The sequence below is a fragment of the Erpetoichthys calabaricus genome, chromosome 3 (assembly GCF_900747795.2).
Source record: "Erpetoichthys calabaricus chromosome 3, fErpCal1.3, whole genome shotgun sequence".
NCBI lineage: Eukaryota > Metazoa > Chordata > Cladistia > Polypteriformes > Polypteridae > Erpetoichthys > Erpetoichthys calabaricus.
Genome location: NC_041396.2, coordinates 121,584,540 through 121,601,635, shown reverse-complemented (window position 1 = coordinate 121,601,635; position 17,096 = coordinate 121,584,540). Strand labels below are relative to the sequence as shown.

Below are 17,096 nucleotides of genomic sequence, written 5' to 3'. Positions count from 1 at the left end.
GCTGCCTTCTACAGCATGCCATCCTCGATCGTGGTCACTTCTGCTTCTCTACAAACTCAGCAGGAATGACCCAATCCATCTACCTGGGGTGATTGCCAAACACCCTTCTAGGGTTCACTTCTCAGCTGTCTTCCACTACCAGCGAGCTTGCTCTTCCTGCTCACTCGCTCGTTCACACCTGCGCAAGCTCTCAGCTTCCAGCTTCCTCTTCTTCCTCATCCTAACCTCTGTTCTCTTTTTCTGATCTTTTTCCTTTCCTCCACACTTGCAGTCCTGCTATATATAATGGGGACGTGGCACAGGTGCAGTGATTAACAGCTCCCAGCGTCAATTGCGGACATGGGCGAGCCCACACCTGTGCACTTCTGTGTGGAAACGCCCAAGCCCACATCCCTTTATTTCTAATTAGCTTACTATCTCTCATCATTGCCACTGCATCATCCAAGTAAACATTAGTTGTGGTTGAAGTGAATCCCCACTCGCTTAGTAAAAGTGCTTTGAGTTGTGAAAAAGCACTATGTACTGCAACTATAAAGAATTATTAAGCAGTATTCATCCAGTGTGGTGCCAAGTTGTCACCTGCTTCACTCGGGTCCTAATCCAGGTGGTTCGTTGTGTGGTGGATGCAGCAATGTGCATGCTTCCAACCCCATGTTCTCTCTCTCTCCAAACTGGAAGGGTTAATTTATCCCAAAATATGGCAGCAAACTTGCATGTCTGATATAGAGCACCTTCCTGGGTGCAGTCTTGTGTTCTTAAATCGGTTTATCCCACCTTCTTCTGTTCTGGAGTTTCCACCAAGAATCCCAGAGTCATTAAATAAATTGTATATCAATTACTACTCAGAGAATAAAGTGCATAATTAGACCTATATTTAAAATCGGATGTTTCACTAGGGGTGATCTGTATTAGTAACCTAATTCAAGGTATAGTATCAGTTCAAAACATCTGCAATTTAAAATGCCATTTGCTAAACACTCACTCTGTTAGAAGTAAAACTGCTTTGGTAAATATTAAGAAATCTGATTTATGTCTTCATACTGAAGCTTTGCTTCAGCCTCGGGCACAATTCCTTTAGCTGATTCAGCACCAAATGGTTTTTGTGTTCCTTCATAACTCAAGAGACACTTGTCAAAGAGGTGGGTTTGGGATTATTCTATGTAATGAACTGCATTTCACTTCTAAAATTTTAGGCAAATTTACATCTTTTGAGATGTTCATACTAGATATTAAAACTGATTCCAGTGCAACTGGAGTACTAATTTACAGACCACAAGGGCTAAATTTATTGGTCATGACTGAATGTGGCTTTCTTTTCTCAGATTTAACATAAATTATAATCATTTTATGTTGGTAATGGATTTTAATATGTACACAGATGTGGAAATCTGTAGTTTTATCAAATTGTTTACTCTTCTGTTAAACACAGTGTGGTTTTGCAACAAGCAAGAACTGGTGCAAGTTTTAAACTATGTGGATATTTGTTACGTGTGGCTAGTGATAGGGATAAAATGAGCTGCTAAATATGTTCACTCCAAATATATTGAGTTTTAAAGCTTCCACATTGTTAAGACTTCTACCCTGTGCTCCACAGCATTATTGAATCTGTGTAATGATACAACATGGCTTAGCAGACATGTATTATTGCAGAGGTGCTTGTTTCTGTGGTTCTGTGCATGATGAAAAACTTCCTAATGTTTGTGCAAAATTTACCCTTAACAAGTTTCCAACTCTGTCCTAGTGTTTTACTAGAACTCATCCATATTACTAACCGAGAATGGTAAAACGGATATGGACGCAGGGTTTATACATGAACTCACTGACTTCCTTAAGCACCAATGCATAAATATTATCTGCTCCTGGTGAATTATTTGATTTCAACCTGTGTAATCTGATCTGTACTTTTCCCTCTACAATTTCCAAATCCCTCAGTACCTCCATAGTAGTCCTTATTACCACTGGGAAGTTATCTACTTCCTCACATGTGAAGACCTCAGGTACACACTTTTTTTTCATGCAAAGAGCATCACAATTACTGCAACACTAATCATTTTACACACTGCCAATGAACTGTAAAAACTATTTAAAAAAAAAAAAAAAAAAAAAAAAAAACTACTGCAACAATCTATTATATGTACAAGGTACAACTGATACTATTGATGAGATTCAGTTAATCACAGAGCCAACTGCTTTTGAACTGGCTGCACGCAAGCACACAGAGGCCAACGCTGATGCTTGCAGGCTAGTCTAGTGCAGCGGCTGAATCCCAGGATAGTGATGCCGATTCGATTTGCTAGGGAGTGGCAGTGGTCATGAGCTGGCTGCTCAACAAATGTATGACACTGACTATACTCTGCTCTGGCGTCCAGGCAGATTGCACTGGGAACTCACTATAGCCGGTTGCACCGTTCAACGAATGTACATTGCTGAATATACTTGGCTCCGGCGTGCTGGTAAATTGCATTGGGAACCGACTATAGCCGGTTGTAGTGGTTTAAGGGTTAATATATGTTCTTTTACTCTTCCTGATATACTTCATGCCTCCCTTAACTTTTCTTTTTCTAAAATACTGAAAGAATCTCTTTGGGTCATCTTTCGCCTTATCTGCAATATTCCTTCCTAACTGCCTTTTAGCTTTTCTGATATCCTACTCAATGGTTGCCCTCATGTTCTCGTATTCCCTATAGAGTTATTATTCTTACATGCCTTGTACAACTTTTTTTTTTCCATTTGCAGCTTCTTTTCTTTGTCCTTACTAGATAGATAGTTAGATAGATAGATAGATACTTTATTAATTCCAAGGGGAAATTCACATACTCCAGCAGCACCTTACTGATCCAAAAACAATATTAAATTAAAGATTGATAATAATTCAGGTAAAAACAGACAATAACTTTATATAATGTTAACGTTTACCCCCAAATGGGTGGAATTGAAGAGTCGCATAGTTTGGGGGAGGAACGATCTTCTCAGTCTGTCAGTGGAGCAGGACAGTGACAGCAGTCTGTCGCTGAAGCTGCTCTTCTGTCTGGAGATGACACTGTTTAGTGGATGCAGTGGATTTTCCATAATTGATAGGAGCCTGCTGAGCGCCCGTCGCTCTGCCACAGATGTCAAACCGTCCAGCTCCATGCCAACAATAGAGCCTGCCTTCCTCACCAGTTTGTCTAGGCGTGAGGCGTCTTTCTTCTTAATGCTGCCTCCCCAGCACACCACCGCGTAGAAGAGGGCGCTCGCCCCAACCGTCTTACCCACTACAGAGTTTTTATGTTAATTTCTTAGTAATTCCAATTTTTGGGATGTGCCTGGCCTGCATTATGTATAAAACGTTTTTAAACCTGTTCCACTGTTCCTCTATATTTAACCTCCTTAGTGTTAGGCCCGAGCATCACTCAGGCTGTAATTAGTCCTGAGTGTTACTTGGGCAACTTGTATAAGTACTGGACCCGAGGATTACTTGGGCTGTAAAAGTGCCAACAGTATTATGGTTGATTAGTACTTGGGCAGTGATATACTGTAGCTGTGGCTTGTGTAAGCGTTAGGCCTGAGTGTTACCTGGGCAACAGTGTAGTCACGTCTTCACCTAAATTAAACCAGCTACATCTTTTGATAGGGCTGTGACAAACTGCTTCATTAGACCAGCCTTAACGTGAAGTAGTGGAAACAGCACTTTATTAGTATCCACTAATCTAAGTCTGATGTTTTGGCACCAAGCTGTAACTTTTTTTCTAGCAAACAATTCCTTCTAAACCCAGTGTGAATTCTTGTCTCTCCTGTCCTACTCACAGAGAAAACATGGTCATTTTACATGCCCTGACTGCTGACCCCCATAAGATGCACAGAATGTTCAGGTTCCCACATGTAAACCAATGATTCTTGTTATAGTTAATTTTATGAAAGATTTTTAAATCTTTAAACATATATTTTAATATAGGAAAATGACAGCTAAAATGTGTTTTGTGAAAAAAAAGTTTCATTTTTGTAACCCAGTGCCCATAAATATATAAAAATCATTAAAACACTTTTTTAATTTACACTTGTGCTGTAGCCACCTTACTGATTTGCTTCCAGCCACCATATAGTTTTGCACCTGTCTGTTTTACGCCCAGCCACTGTTCAAGTTTTCTGCCACATGAACTTATTCTAGTACTTATTTGGTACTTGTGTTTTATTAAAAAAAAAAACACATGCCCCTTCAGGCAATATCAGAGCGAAAAGAGTACCATTGAGCAGTATCTGTGCATCCCTATTAATGAGCTTTATTCCATTACATTTTTGTTTGTGGCATATTCTACTATTTGTTTTGGCATGCTACTTTATTAGATATCATCCCAGAAATCTCTTCAGGTGAAATGAAGAAAATTAACTAATGGGCTCATGGGCAAGAAAACCTAGAGTAAAAGAAAAATGAAGTACAGTAGACCCCCACGAAGTCGCAGTTCAGGGTTCATGGATTTTTCCTTAGAAACTAACTATTAATTGTTAGCGGAAAGCGCAAATATCCTTCACAATTTTTTATGGCTTTTTTCGTGGCAATACTGTGCTGTAGAGAGAACAGGAAGCAACCGCTGAGGGAAACGCGGTTTGGGATGGTGAAAGTAGCCAATCTGAGAGCGTTATTCATTTCTCCTTGCTGCTGACTGACTGCTGCCCTATGACGCGTCTCCAGGTGAGTGGGTTTACCACTGCTGAGGGAAACGCGGTTTGGGATGGTGAAAGTACCCAATCTGAGAGCGTTATTCATTTCTTCTTGCTGCTGATTGATTGCTGCCCTGTGACGCGTCTCCAGCTGAGTGTCCTCGTGTTTTCCATTTTGTTATTGTATTCATTTTGTTATTCTTAAACGCACAAGATGTCGCCGAAATGCCCTGCACCTTCTAAGGCTTCTGGTACTGAGCCTAAGCACCAGAAGAAGTTTAAAACACTCCAGGAGAAGGCTGAACTACTGGATTTGCTCCGGGAACTAAAAAGTTATACTGCAGTAGCGCGCCACTATGGCATTATTGAAAGCACCGCACACTACATAAAGAAGCAGCAATCTGGAGTACCGTATCTGTAAGTTTCTGTGATAGTACCAAAAAGGTAACGACCGTAAGGAAAAAAAATATCGTCGGGATGGAATCTGCCTTGGCATTGTGGACCACCGACTGCAGGAAAAAGAAAATCCCCTTGGACGGTAACATCATCCGTGAGAAAGCACGGAAATTGTACCAGCAGTTCACTACAGGAGACAATGTAGCAACTTCCCATCACAATGTTCCTGAAACCTATAAAGAAAAGCTAGCATGAAACACCACCAGAAGAAGACCCGTCCAAAGATACGACGACTCCTGAAGCACCTGAAGAAGAGGCGCTACCCGAGGAGTTTTAAATCCTCTGCATCGTACTGCACAGCTACTTCATCATCATCATCATCAATATCATTCATCATCGGTGAGTACCCGTACATTTTACTGTATTTTAATTAAATGAAATTATGTATTTACTCTACTTAAAACAAAGAAAAGCACATACCAAAGAAAACGTGCTTGCATGAATTACAGTACGTATAGCGGTAATATCGGTATTTTACATTTTAGCACCGTGGGAGACATAGCAGTACAGTACTGTACAATATACATGTTTACCTTTACATTCTGTTTTTCGGTAATGTATTAAGCTGAGTTTGCATTAAAAGTGCTTTGGGGGCATACTCTATTTAGGGTATAAACTATAAAAATAGGCATTTAAAAGGCATTTTTTTAACCACATCCAAAAGTTGCGTTTTTTCATAGGAACGTAACCCCCGCGAATTTTGGTGGTGTACTGTATTAAGCTTTTGCTCTCCTTAAAAGCAAAGAAATGCAACTAAATTGACTGAAGTGTTTATGTGTACAACTTTAAATGATATGAAATTGTTGAATACTCTTGCATTAATAACATCTTAATGTCTTAACATTTTAAGTCTAAGATCAAGCTGGTTATTTTATATATTATTTTATATAGTATATATATATATATATATATATATTTTTTTTTTTTTTTTTTTTTTTAATGAAGTTATCTGATGTGTAGCCATGCTGAAGATCTCCGTGTAAAGGCAGAATGGGAAGGAAAGGGAGTAGCTTCAAGGTCCAAACTTTTGGATAAGCTACAAAGTAAGTTTAATGATGTGAATATTTTTTATATAGTGTTTACTTTATATTTACTAAGATTTAAAATTTTAGAAATTCTTAATTTCAGAAAAATGAGCTGAATTTGCAGCTTTTGTTTTTCAACTTGGAATTTGTCTCCCTGATCAGTAGCAAAATTTATAATATTGAAAGGTTAGTGTTAAAACTTTCCAACATCACAAGTGTATTTAAGGAAAGTTTGTGTTATTAATATTGATGAGTACTTTTTAACATAAACATTAATTTGGGAGAAAATGGTTATTTTCCTCAAATTAAATTTAAATTAGTGGAGCACGCAAAGGCTGTGGTGGTGATTTTTGTAATTTTACACCTTCAGACTCCTTTCATATAGGTTCCACCCTTGTGGTACCCAAGAGACATTTTTAAAATCTGCTTTATCCTCCTTATCACAGGTAGTCTGTGTGCTACACATATACATTGAAAATATCAACAGGTCCTTTCTAGCAGCACTTTTAGATTGTGCCATCATATGGCTTCAGCTTCTCTAAAAATAGCAGGTTGCTTTATTTTATAGCCTTCTGTCACATTCTCATATTATACTTCCTCTTTTAATCTGTTTTGGCATGACATAGATAAATTGAACTTGTTTTTATGTGCTGTCATGCTACCACCATACTGGTTTATTGGCCACATTTCTTGGCATCAGTCAAGATCGACATCTAGGAAATCTTTACTTCTTAAAAGCCCAGCCTGTGAAGAGTGGAGCACCATAATTTGTTGTATATCCAGGACTGAAAGCTGTTCTCTTTGTCACATTTGATACCTATAATATAGATTGCTGTGTTTGTGTTTTTATATGGTGTAAATGCTTCTGTCTAAAAGATTCAGGTCATTGCCTATTTAGAGTTTACACCCTCTTCCCATGCCTGCTTGGGTTTCCAACACCAAATATGGTGATTTCAGGTTGATCCGACCAGGTGCTGTAATGGACTGTTTCCTTTCCTGTACCCAATACTACTGTGGGATACATTAGTCCCAGCAACCCTGAATTGGATTATGTTGATTTGAGAATTTAATTTTTAAACCCTCTCTACTAATAATACAGAAGCAAATTTAATCCACTGATTTGTCAGTTGTTTTTATGTAAACACCTTGTTGACTTACATATTTAGAATAATTTCAGCATATCATTTATAGTTGAAGTATAAATATCTCACACTTCTGTTACTGCACTTAATTATTTCTAGAATAATTAAGTAAAAGAATCTGCTAAATACATGGTACAGTAACTCAGTCTTCTTAATCAATCTAGGCATTTTTACTAAAAGAAAGGATTTTACATGTTCTTGCTTGAAACTCTCCCATTGGATTTTTATAAATAGGTTTTCTTTTTTGCATCTTTTTAATAACTTTTATTTTTCTTTCTTGAAGCATACCTGCCTCCTTCTGTTATGTTGCCTCCTCGGCGTTTACAGACATTGCTGCGGCAAGCAGTAGAACTGCAGCGAGACCGGTGCCTATATCATAATACCAAGCTTGATGGAAGCCTGGACTCTGTCTCATTGTTGATTGACCATGTTTGTAGCAGGTGAGTTTACCCCCTAACCCCACCACCTCCCCCATGCTACACCCCCATACAATGATTTCAGAAATTATTCAGACCACTTTTTCACATTTTATGTTACAGACTTGTGCTAAAATCATTTAAATTCTTTGTATCGTTCATGAAACACTCAACACCCCAAGAATGACAAAACAAACCCAGTATATTAGACACTTTTGCAGATTTATCAAAAATAAATTGCACTATCATACTGACACAAGTATTCGTGCCCTTTGCTATGCCATTTGAAATCTGGCTCAGGTGCATTCCATTATATTTATTGGAAGTGGTATCTACTGTAAATGATTATCAGTAAGTAGTTATTAGTGTATCCCTTAATTAAGAGAGAAACTGCTCAGGACAACCCACAATATAAAAAAGACCACATTACATGTTACATTCGGGCAACAATTTCTAGTTTAAATTAGGTACTCTGTTACTCAGTTGTATGAGCCCATATATATAACATAAGGCCAGTACTAAAAGTGCCAGAGAGCTGGCTGAGTCTTGGCTATCAAACGAAAACGCCATTAACAGACATTTGGACATAAACCCAGCATATACAAACTTGACACCCCAACTCACACTGATGTAAAACCACCCCCCACCATTTAATTTTGCTATATATTGCCTTTGATTCCTGTATGTCTAAGCATTACCCTTTGATGACGGCTCCTGGCAGGGGCTGAAAGCTCAGGAATAAAAACTACTTTGATACGTGATTCATCTTCTCCCTTTGTGGATCTCCAGCTGCAAATATGCAAACCGTATCACAGACCTTAGCTTCCATATATATATAATCTCGATCAGTGTATTCAGACCCCTTCACTTCGCATTTTTTGTTATTTTTGCAGCCTTATCTCCACAGATCTCCACTGGTATCTGGGCTAAACTTCTCCAGGCTGGTGGTAAGACTGTCTCTCCTGACATTGCAAGCAAGCTTTGCTTCCATTTGGGAGACGGGCATTATCCCAACTGACTGGAAATTGGGACTTGTCGTCCCTATGTGGAAAGGGAATGGTGAATGCCTGGATTGCGGCAACTACAGGGGGGATAACACTGCTCTCAGTGCTGGGTAAGGTCCTTGCTTGTGTCATGTTCAGTAGGATCCGCGATCACTTCCTCACCTACTAGTGACCGGAGCAGTCTGGTTTTACACCGAAGAGGTGTTCCATCTACTGCATCATAGCACTGAGAGTTCTCATGGAGGGCAAACAGGAATATCTGCAGTGTTTCTTTGCAGCCTGTGTCGATTTTTCGTAAAGCGTTTCACTCAGTTGATCAAGCTGCCCTGTGGGACATCCTGAGACTTGGTGGGATTCCCTCAAGGTTGCAGGATATCATGACCGGCCTGTACACTGGTACTGTGAGCTCTGTGCAGTGTGGAGTCAGAACCTCTGCATTTTTCCCCAGTTGATTCTGGAGTGAGTTAGGGGTGTGTACTTGCTCCTACTCTGTTCATTGCTTGCATGGACTGGGTGTTAGGCAAGGTCGAGGGGTCCAGTGGCTGTGGGGCATTTGTTGGTGAAGAAAGATTCACTGATCTTAACTTTGCTGACGATGCTGTGATCTTCACAGTGTCGATGGAGGCTCTGATAGGGGCTCTTGAGAGACTGAGCAAGGAGTCTTGAGTGTGTGGGCTTGCGAGTGATCCAGGCATTTAATGACCTCTTGGGCACAACCATCAGCTGTGTGTCTGTCTGTGGAGAAAGTGTTGACCTGTTGAAAGGTTTACTTACCTCGGCCGTGACATTCATGTCTCTGGTGACTCTTTCTATGAAGTCAATAGACAAATTGGGAGAGCATGGGTGCCGATGGTCATGAAGTTGCAGGAAAGGGTTGTGTGTTGCTTCCGATATCTTTGCAAAAGGAAGAAGGTCAAAGTCTTTAGAGTCCTTGTTCTTCCTGTCTTGCTGTTTGGTTGCAAGACATGGACGCTATCCAGTGACCTGAGACGAAGACTGTACTCCTTTGGTACTGTCTCTTCGGGGCATCGTTAGGTAGCACTGGTTTGACTTTGTGTCAAATGAGCAGTTGCTCACAGAGTCTCAAATGAGGCATATTACCTGTATCGGAAGGGAGCATTAGTTACAGCACTACGGCAATGTGGCACGATTCCCAGAGGGAGATCCGGTTCGCAGGATCCTCATTGTTGAGGACCTGAGTGGCTGGACCAAGCCAATGGAACACCCACGCCACACCTGGAAGCGGCAGGTAGATGGTCATTTCTGGAGGGTAGGGACTGGACCGCGTTTCTTCCTGCTTCATTGTGTGCTTGGTGCGTCAACATACTGTACCAGTGCATGCTCTCCAACCTGACCTGCAGCCTTACGATAAAATCACTGAAATTTTTTTCCACATCAGACAACACTCACTACCCCAGAAATAACAAAACACAATTAGTAGTTTATAAATTTTTGCCAATTTGTTAAAACAAAAAGCTGAAAAATTTCAGACCCTTTGCTCAGTACTTGATGGAAGCACATTTGACAGTGATTACAGTCTGGAATCTTCTTGATAGGTCAAAATAAACTTACATTCTTCTGTACCTATCATCTCAACCTCTGTCATTTTGAAAGGAGACTGTCAGCGCACAGCTGTTTTCAGGTCTCCCCAGAGATGTTCAATTGGGTTCTGGGCTCTGTAGTTGTCTTTGCTTTATGCTTAGGTTCACTGTCCTTTTGAAAGGTGAACCTTCAGCCCTGTCTGAGGAAAAGAACATTCTGGAGCAGGTTGACTGTTCTGTCAGTTTCTCTGAAAAACAAGCCCACAGAATGATGTTTCCACAACCAAGCTTCACCGTTTGAATGATATTGTGCAGGTGATGAGTAGTGCCTGGTTTCCTCCCAACATGATGCTTAGAATTGAGACTAAAAAGTTCAATCTTGCTTTCATCAGACCAGAGATTGTTTCTCACAGTTTCAGATTTCTTTACGCGCCTTTTGGCAAACTTCAAGCAGGCTTACATGGGTGCTTTACTAAGGAAAGGCTTCTGTCTTGCCACCCTGCCATAAAGCCCTGATCGGTGGAGTGTTGTAGTGGTGGCTATATTTCTGGAATTTTCTCCCATCTCCAAACATGTTCTCTGAAGCACAACCAATGTGACTATCAGGTTCTTGGCCACCTCTCTTAACAAGGCCCTTCTCCTCTGACTACTTAATTTGGCCAGCTGGCCAGATCATAGGATAAGTCATGACTGTTCCAAACTTCTTCAAATTAGAAATTATGGAGGCCAGACATGCTCTTGGGTACCTTCAATATGGAAGAGATTTTTTTCTGTAGCCTTCCCAGATCTGTGCCTTGACACGATTTCCAACCTCTGCAGACAATTCTTTTCACCTAATGGCTTGTTTTTTTTTGCGCTCATACACATTAACTATGACACCTTATATAGACAGGTGTGTATCTTTCCTAATTATGTCCAACAGTATAAAGTATCATAGATTTAAACCTCAAATTGTTGCCTGAATTTAAACTTTTTAATTTGCAAGGTGGCCTTCTTTATTCAGATTTGTTTCTCTCTGTTTGTTCATTTATAGTTAATACCACTTCCTAAGTAGTCCTACTTGGTGGTAGCTTAATTTCATTTACTTTGGTTGCCTGGAAGTAGTTTTACATTGCTTCTAACTGTTGCAGCAGCTGTACCGTCTTGGCCTACTTAAATTCTCCTTTAGTTCGTGGACAGATACTACATCCCCTGAGGGTTTCCTTCACAGTAGGAACTGATCAGCTTTTGGACAACGCTTCTTACTGCGGTATCCACAATTAAAGTCATGAGTAGGGTAATTTCAGATAGTAAGTCAGCCTAAGGAATCTCTGCTACTGCCGATTCATGTTATCAGGAAGGCCTGGGATTGGTGCAGCTTCTATGAGCACATAGGTTTATTCTGTTGGGTGTTAAAAATGTAGGTTAGTGTTGAAGGTGTAATCCTCTGGAATATGTTTTGGTGGTACAATCTTTAAATACCCAACCACCCCCATTATTCAGAAGCAAAGCTAGAGATAGTAAAAGCCATGATAGTACAATTGAGTTGAAAAGTTTGTAACATGCATTTGAGTTTAAGTTGCCACAGGGTACTTCTAGAGGAGGATCTGTTCTTAACCTTCCAGCTGACAGGTGGTAGCCTATGGTAACATTAACAGTGAGAGCAAAATCATAATCGGACTAAAGTAACTATCCAATATATCATAAAATTTGAGACTGAAACCTAATCATTTATTATTACCTATGACTCTATATACTAAGTCTATGCCAGTTTATGCAAAGAATGCAGTATCACTATATATTCCATGTATAATTTTGTTTTTCAAATGAAAAATCAAGTATAGAAAATTTTTAGTAAAGTAGTGAACATAAAGTGTATCATCAGTCAGTTCATTGATAGTAGTAAACAACAGAGGGTGAAATCTGCCAGTTTTTAATGTAACCCTATTTCTGGGATTCTTATATTTTGAATTTGAATTTAATTTTTATTAAACTAGGGGGCTCTGCCCCCCACTTGCTTCGCATGCTAGCCACTTCGCGGCTCTGCCCTCGCGTATGGGGAGGCAGATGTACAATTTAAACAGATTGTTTTCATGGGAATTGTTACATATGCATAATAGACCTAACTATTTTACATTATAGCGAGTAATTAACCATAGTAAAAAATAGTAAGACGTAAAGAGGTATTTGTTGTGTTATATGTTTTCGTTCTGTTTGGCTTTGAAAACACGGAAATACTTTTTAAACTTACACTTTTACTGTAAAACTTAAGTAAAAACAATATTTGGAACAATATTGCACTGAATTTTGATTCCGTGTTTGGAGTTGCATCGTGACAACGCAACGTATAACTGTTCGTGAATGAATCATTTTTTTCTCACTAATAAATAAACAAGACTTTTTCGAATGTTTGTCTCTGTGATTTGTTAATTGTCATAGCAAAAGCTATTCTAAGGGTTAGGGTAAACGTTTTAATATGAATGGCATATCAAGGTCTCCTTTTGGAGTCTGTTATCCATGGAAGATGTACTACATTACCTTTCTTGTTGCCTGTTAAAATTTTACATGTCAGCATTGTTTGACCGATTTTGAATACAACTAATTTTGTCCTATCACATAGCCCATCACTCATACATAAATTACACGATAACAATACGATACATCCTTTCAACAGTAATTCAGCTGGTGGAAGACCGGATGGTGTTAACAGTTGTAGATGTTCTACGGGATATTGTAAGTTGATGTTTTCATCTTCTGCACCATGACCACCAACTGTTTCAGCATAGTCTATTGATATGCATTTAACTAATTTGCCATGTAACCGATCAACAATTTTCACATTGATTCGTTTGACTTCATCGTTTCTCGGTGCTAGGATTGCCCATGTACTCATTTCTTCTGTTGATAACCCTTTGGGATGAAATTCTTCAAAAAGATTTTCGTCATAAGTCTTCTTTTATTGGGAACTTAAAGTGAGGAAAACGTAAAAATTTATAAGAGTTGAGAGCGCAGGAACTGTCTGACAAAAGCATTCACACGAATGAGAGGTGAGAGGACCATGGGCGTGGTCCGTTAACCTGAAATGGCTGAGAGGAGGGAGGGACTTGAAAAAAATCTCTTGGCAATAGTCTTGTCTCAAGATTTTCTTTTATAATAGAGAGATCTTTTTTAGCAAAGCATTCAAAGCCCAGTATTAATGTCATGTGGTTGTACTGCTTAATTGATCTTTATTTTGCTGCATCAGTGTGTGTTATCCTTCTATGGACAGATGATGATGATGCGGGGGCTATTGCTTTATGAAAATACAAATACACAAGTTTCAAACAAACAGTACATGAAGGGAATAAAAGGTGGTGTTTTTGGAGAAGAAAGGATTCTACTTGGAAAAAGTAGTCAGAACCCTGTGTATTAGTTTCTCTTTTCTTTAGTTTGCTATTAGTAGAAGCTTTTTCATTACATTGTCTGATTTTGCCACTTTTGTGCCAGAAAGTATTGTACAAACAGATACTGTCAATATCAAGAGATTCAAAGTCATAATTATAAAGTTATCAATTATGTCCATACATAGGTGGTATAATTAAGACCCACTTTAAAAAACATGTTCTTACAAACAGACTTGCTGCTGATTAAAGTGACATTACTCTTCTTAATCCTTCATTTTCTATCAATTTAATTGCAGATTGTATTTTATTCAAATTCTATCTATCATCTATCAGTGTGTGTGTGTGTATCTGTGTCTCTCTCTCTTTCTCAATGTGTGTGAATATATATATATATGTATGTATTTATATGTGTACAGTTGTGCTTGAAAGTTTGTGAACCCTTTAGAATTTTCTATATTTCTGCATAAATATGACCTAAAACATCATCAGATTTTCACTCAAGTCCTAAAAGTAGATAGAGAAACCAGTTAGACAGATGAGACAAAAATATTATACTTGGTCATTTATTTATTAAGGAAAATGATCGAATATTACATATTTGTGAGTGGCAAAAATATGTGAACCTCTAGGATTAGCAGTTAGTTTGAAGATGAAATTAGTCAGGTGTTTTCAATCAGTGGGATGACAATCAGGTGTGAGTGGGCACCCTGTGTTATTTAAAGAACAGGGATCTATCAAAGTCAGCTCTTCACAACACATGTTTGTGGAAGTGTATCCTTTTAGGTCATATTTATACAGAAATATAGAAAATTCTAAAGGGTTCACAAACTTTCAAGCACAATTGTATATATGTATATACAGTGGGGCAAAAAAGTATTTAGTCAGCCACCAATTGTGCAAGTTCTCCCACTTAAAAAGATGAGAGAGGCCTGTAATTTTCATCATAGGTATACCTCAACTATGACAGACAAAATGAGAAAATTGTCTGATTTTTAAAGAATTTATTTGCAAATTATGGTGGAAAATAAGTATTTGGTCACCTACAAACAAGCAAGATTTCTGGCTCTCACAGACCTGTAACTTCTTCTGTAAGAGGCTCCTCTGTCCTCCACTCGTTACCTGTATTAATGGCACCTGTTTGAACTCGTTATCAACGTAACAGACACCTGTCCACAACCTCAAACAGTCACACTCCAAACTCCACTATGGCCAAGACCAAAGAGCTGTCAAAGGACACCAGAAACAAAATTGTAGACCTGCACCAGTTTGGGAAGACTGAATCTGCAATAGGTAAGCAGCTTGGTGTGAAGATATCAACTGTGGGAGCAATTATTAGAAAATGGAAGACATATAAGACCACTGATAATCTCCCTCGATCTGGGGCTCCACGCAAGATCTCACCCCGTGGGGTCAAAATGATCACAAGAACGGTGAGCAAAAATCCTAGAACCACATGGGGGGACCTAGTGAATGACCTGCAGAGAGCTGGGACCAAAGTAACAAAGGCTACCATCAATAACACACTACGCCACCAGGGACTCAAATCCTGCAGTGCCAGACGTGTCCCCCTGCTTAAGCCAGTACATGTGCAGGCTCGTCTGAAGTTTGCTAGAGAGCATTTGGATGATCCAGAAGAGGACTGGGAGAATCTCATATGGTCCGATGAAACCAAAATAGAACTTTTTGGTAAAAACTCTACTCGTCGTGTTTGGAGGAGAAAGAATGCTGAGTTGCATCCAAAGAACACCATACCTACTGTAAAGCATGGGGGTGGAAACATGCTTTGGGGCTGTTTTTCTGCAAAGGGACCAGGACGACTGATCCGTGTCAAGGAAAGAATGAATGGGGCCATGTATCGTCAGATTTTGAGTGAAAACCTCCTTCCATCAGCAAGAGCATAGAAGATGAAATGTGGCTTTGTCTTTCAGCATGACAATGATCCCAAACACAACGCCCGGTAACGAAGAAGTGGCTTCGTAAGAAGCATTTCAAGGTCTTGGAGTGGCCTAGCCAGTCTCCAGATCTCAACCCCATAGAAAATCTTTGGAGGGAGTTGAAAGTCCGTGTTGCCCAGCAACAGCCCCAAAACATCACTGCTCTAGAGGAGATCTGCATGGAGGAATGGGCCAAAATACCAGCAACAGTGTGTGAAAACCTTGTGAAGACTTACAGAAAACGTTTGACCATTGTCATTGCCAACAAAGGGTATATAACAAAGTATTGAGATGAACTTCTGTCATTGACCAAATACTTTTTTTCCACCATAATTTGCAAATACATTCTTCAAAAATCAGACAATGTGATTTTCTGGATTTTTTTTTTCTCATATTGTCTGTCATGGTTGAGGTATACCTATGATGAAAATTACAGGCGTCTCTCATCTTTTTAAGTGGGAGAACTTGCACAATTGGTGGCTGACTAAATACTTTTTTGCCCCACTGTACAGTTAGGTCCATAAATATTTGGACAGAGACAACTTTTTTCTAATTTTGGTTCTGTACATTACCACAATGGATTTTAAATGAAACAACTCAGATGAAGTTGAAGTGCAGACTTTCAGCTTTAATTCAGTGGGGTGAACAAAACGATTGCATAAAAATGTGAGGCAACTAAAGCATTTTTTGAACACAATCACTTCATTTCAGGGGCTCAAAAGTAATTGGACAATTGACTCAAAGGCTATTTCATGGGCAGGTGTGGGCAAGTCAGTCGTTATGTCATTATCAATTAACTCTTTTAGGGCTAATTTTTTTTTGTTTCTTTTCTCCCAGGGCTGAATATTTTTCCAAAAACTAACATTTTTTAAAAAAGAACACAAAGCAATTGTTTAACATATCAAATCAACAAACAAATTTTACTTTTGACAAATGTTACTGTCTTGCATGTTGTATGAGCCTGCATACTACATGATTTCATATACATATCACATACATTTTACACAGCAAAGTCCTGCAAAGTCTGATCTCGCTCAGAGCAGCCAATTTCAGTCATTGCCACATTGCACTGCTTATAATGTGTTGCTTTGGTGCCTACTTTTCAATTGTTTGTTGCTGCACTTCCTCATATATATTGTTAGTGTGTACTGTAGAGAGACAAGTCACCCGTTTGCCATCGTGCCATGCCACTGCCACCAAGTTTTCTGCCCGCATGAAAACCGTATTGTCACCTCTTTTCATCTTCAGCCTGTCTGGCTTCAACTGTGAAGGCCTGTGCCTCCTGTTCACCCTCACTGTGCCACAAGCTCCAATTCCTCTGCTCTGTAGCTCCATGAACAATTCTGGGCATGTATAAAAATTGTCCAAATGTACACAACATGACCCAAATGTTCATAGCCCTGAAGCAGCTCCAGCACAACCTGACTTGTCAAGGGACAGTTCTCTCTTTGAAAGAAATACTTTCCTGTATATGTAATTACTTTCAGGCAGAAACCAGTGTTTGCTTCTGCCAGTACAAAATCCTTTATGTCATACTTTGTGGGCTTGTCTGGCATGTATTTGCAGAAAAAAAGGTGT

At 39.3% G+C, this 17,096-nt stretch overlaps 1 protein-coding gene across 1 annotated transcript in view; it reads left to right on the top strand.

Moving 5' to 3' along the window:
- Positions 1-17,096, top strand: part of LOC114648345 (WD repeat-containing protein 26) — a 240,132-nt gene that overhangs the window by 121,919 nt on the left and 101,117 nt on the right. The window contains exons 5-6 of the mRNA XM_028797331.2: positions 6,040-6,137; positions 7,545-7,701. Of these exons, the coding sequence (XP_028653164.1) occupies positions 6,040-6,137; positions 7,545-7,701 (255 nt within the window). The remainder of the gene's footprint in view (positions 1-6,039; positions 6,138-7,544; positions 7,702-17,096) is intronic.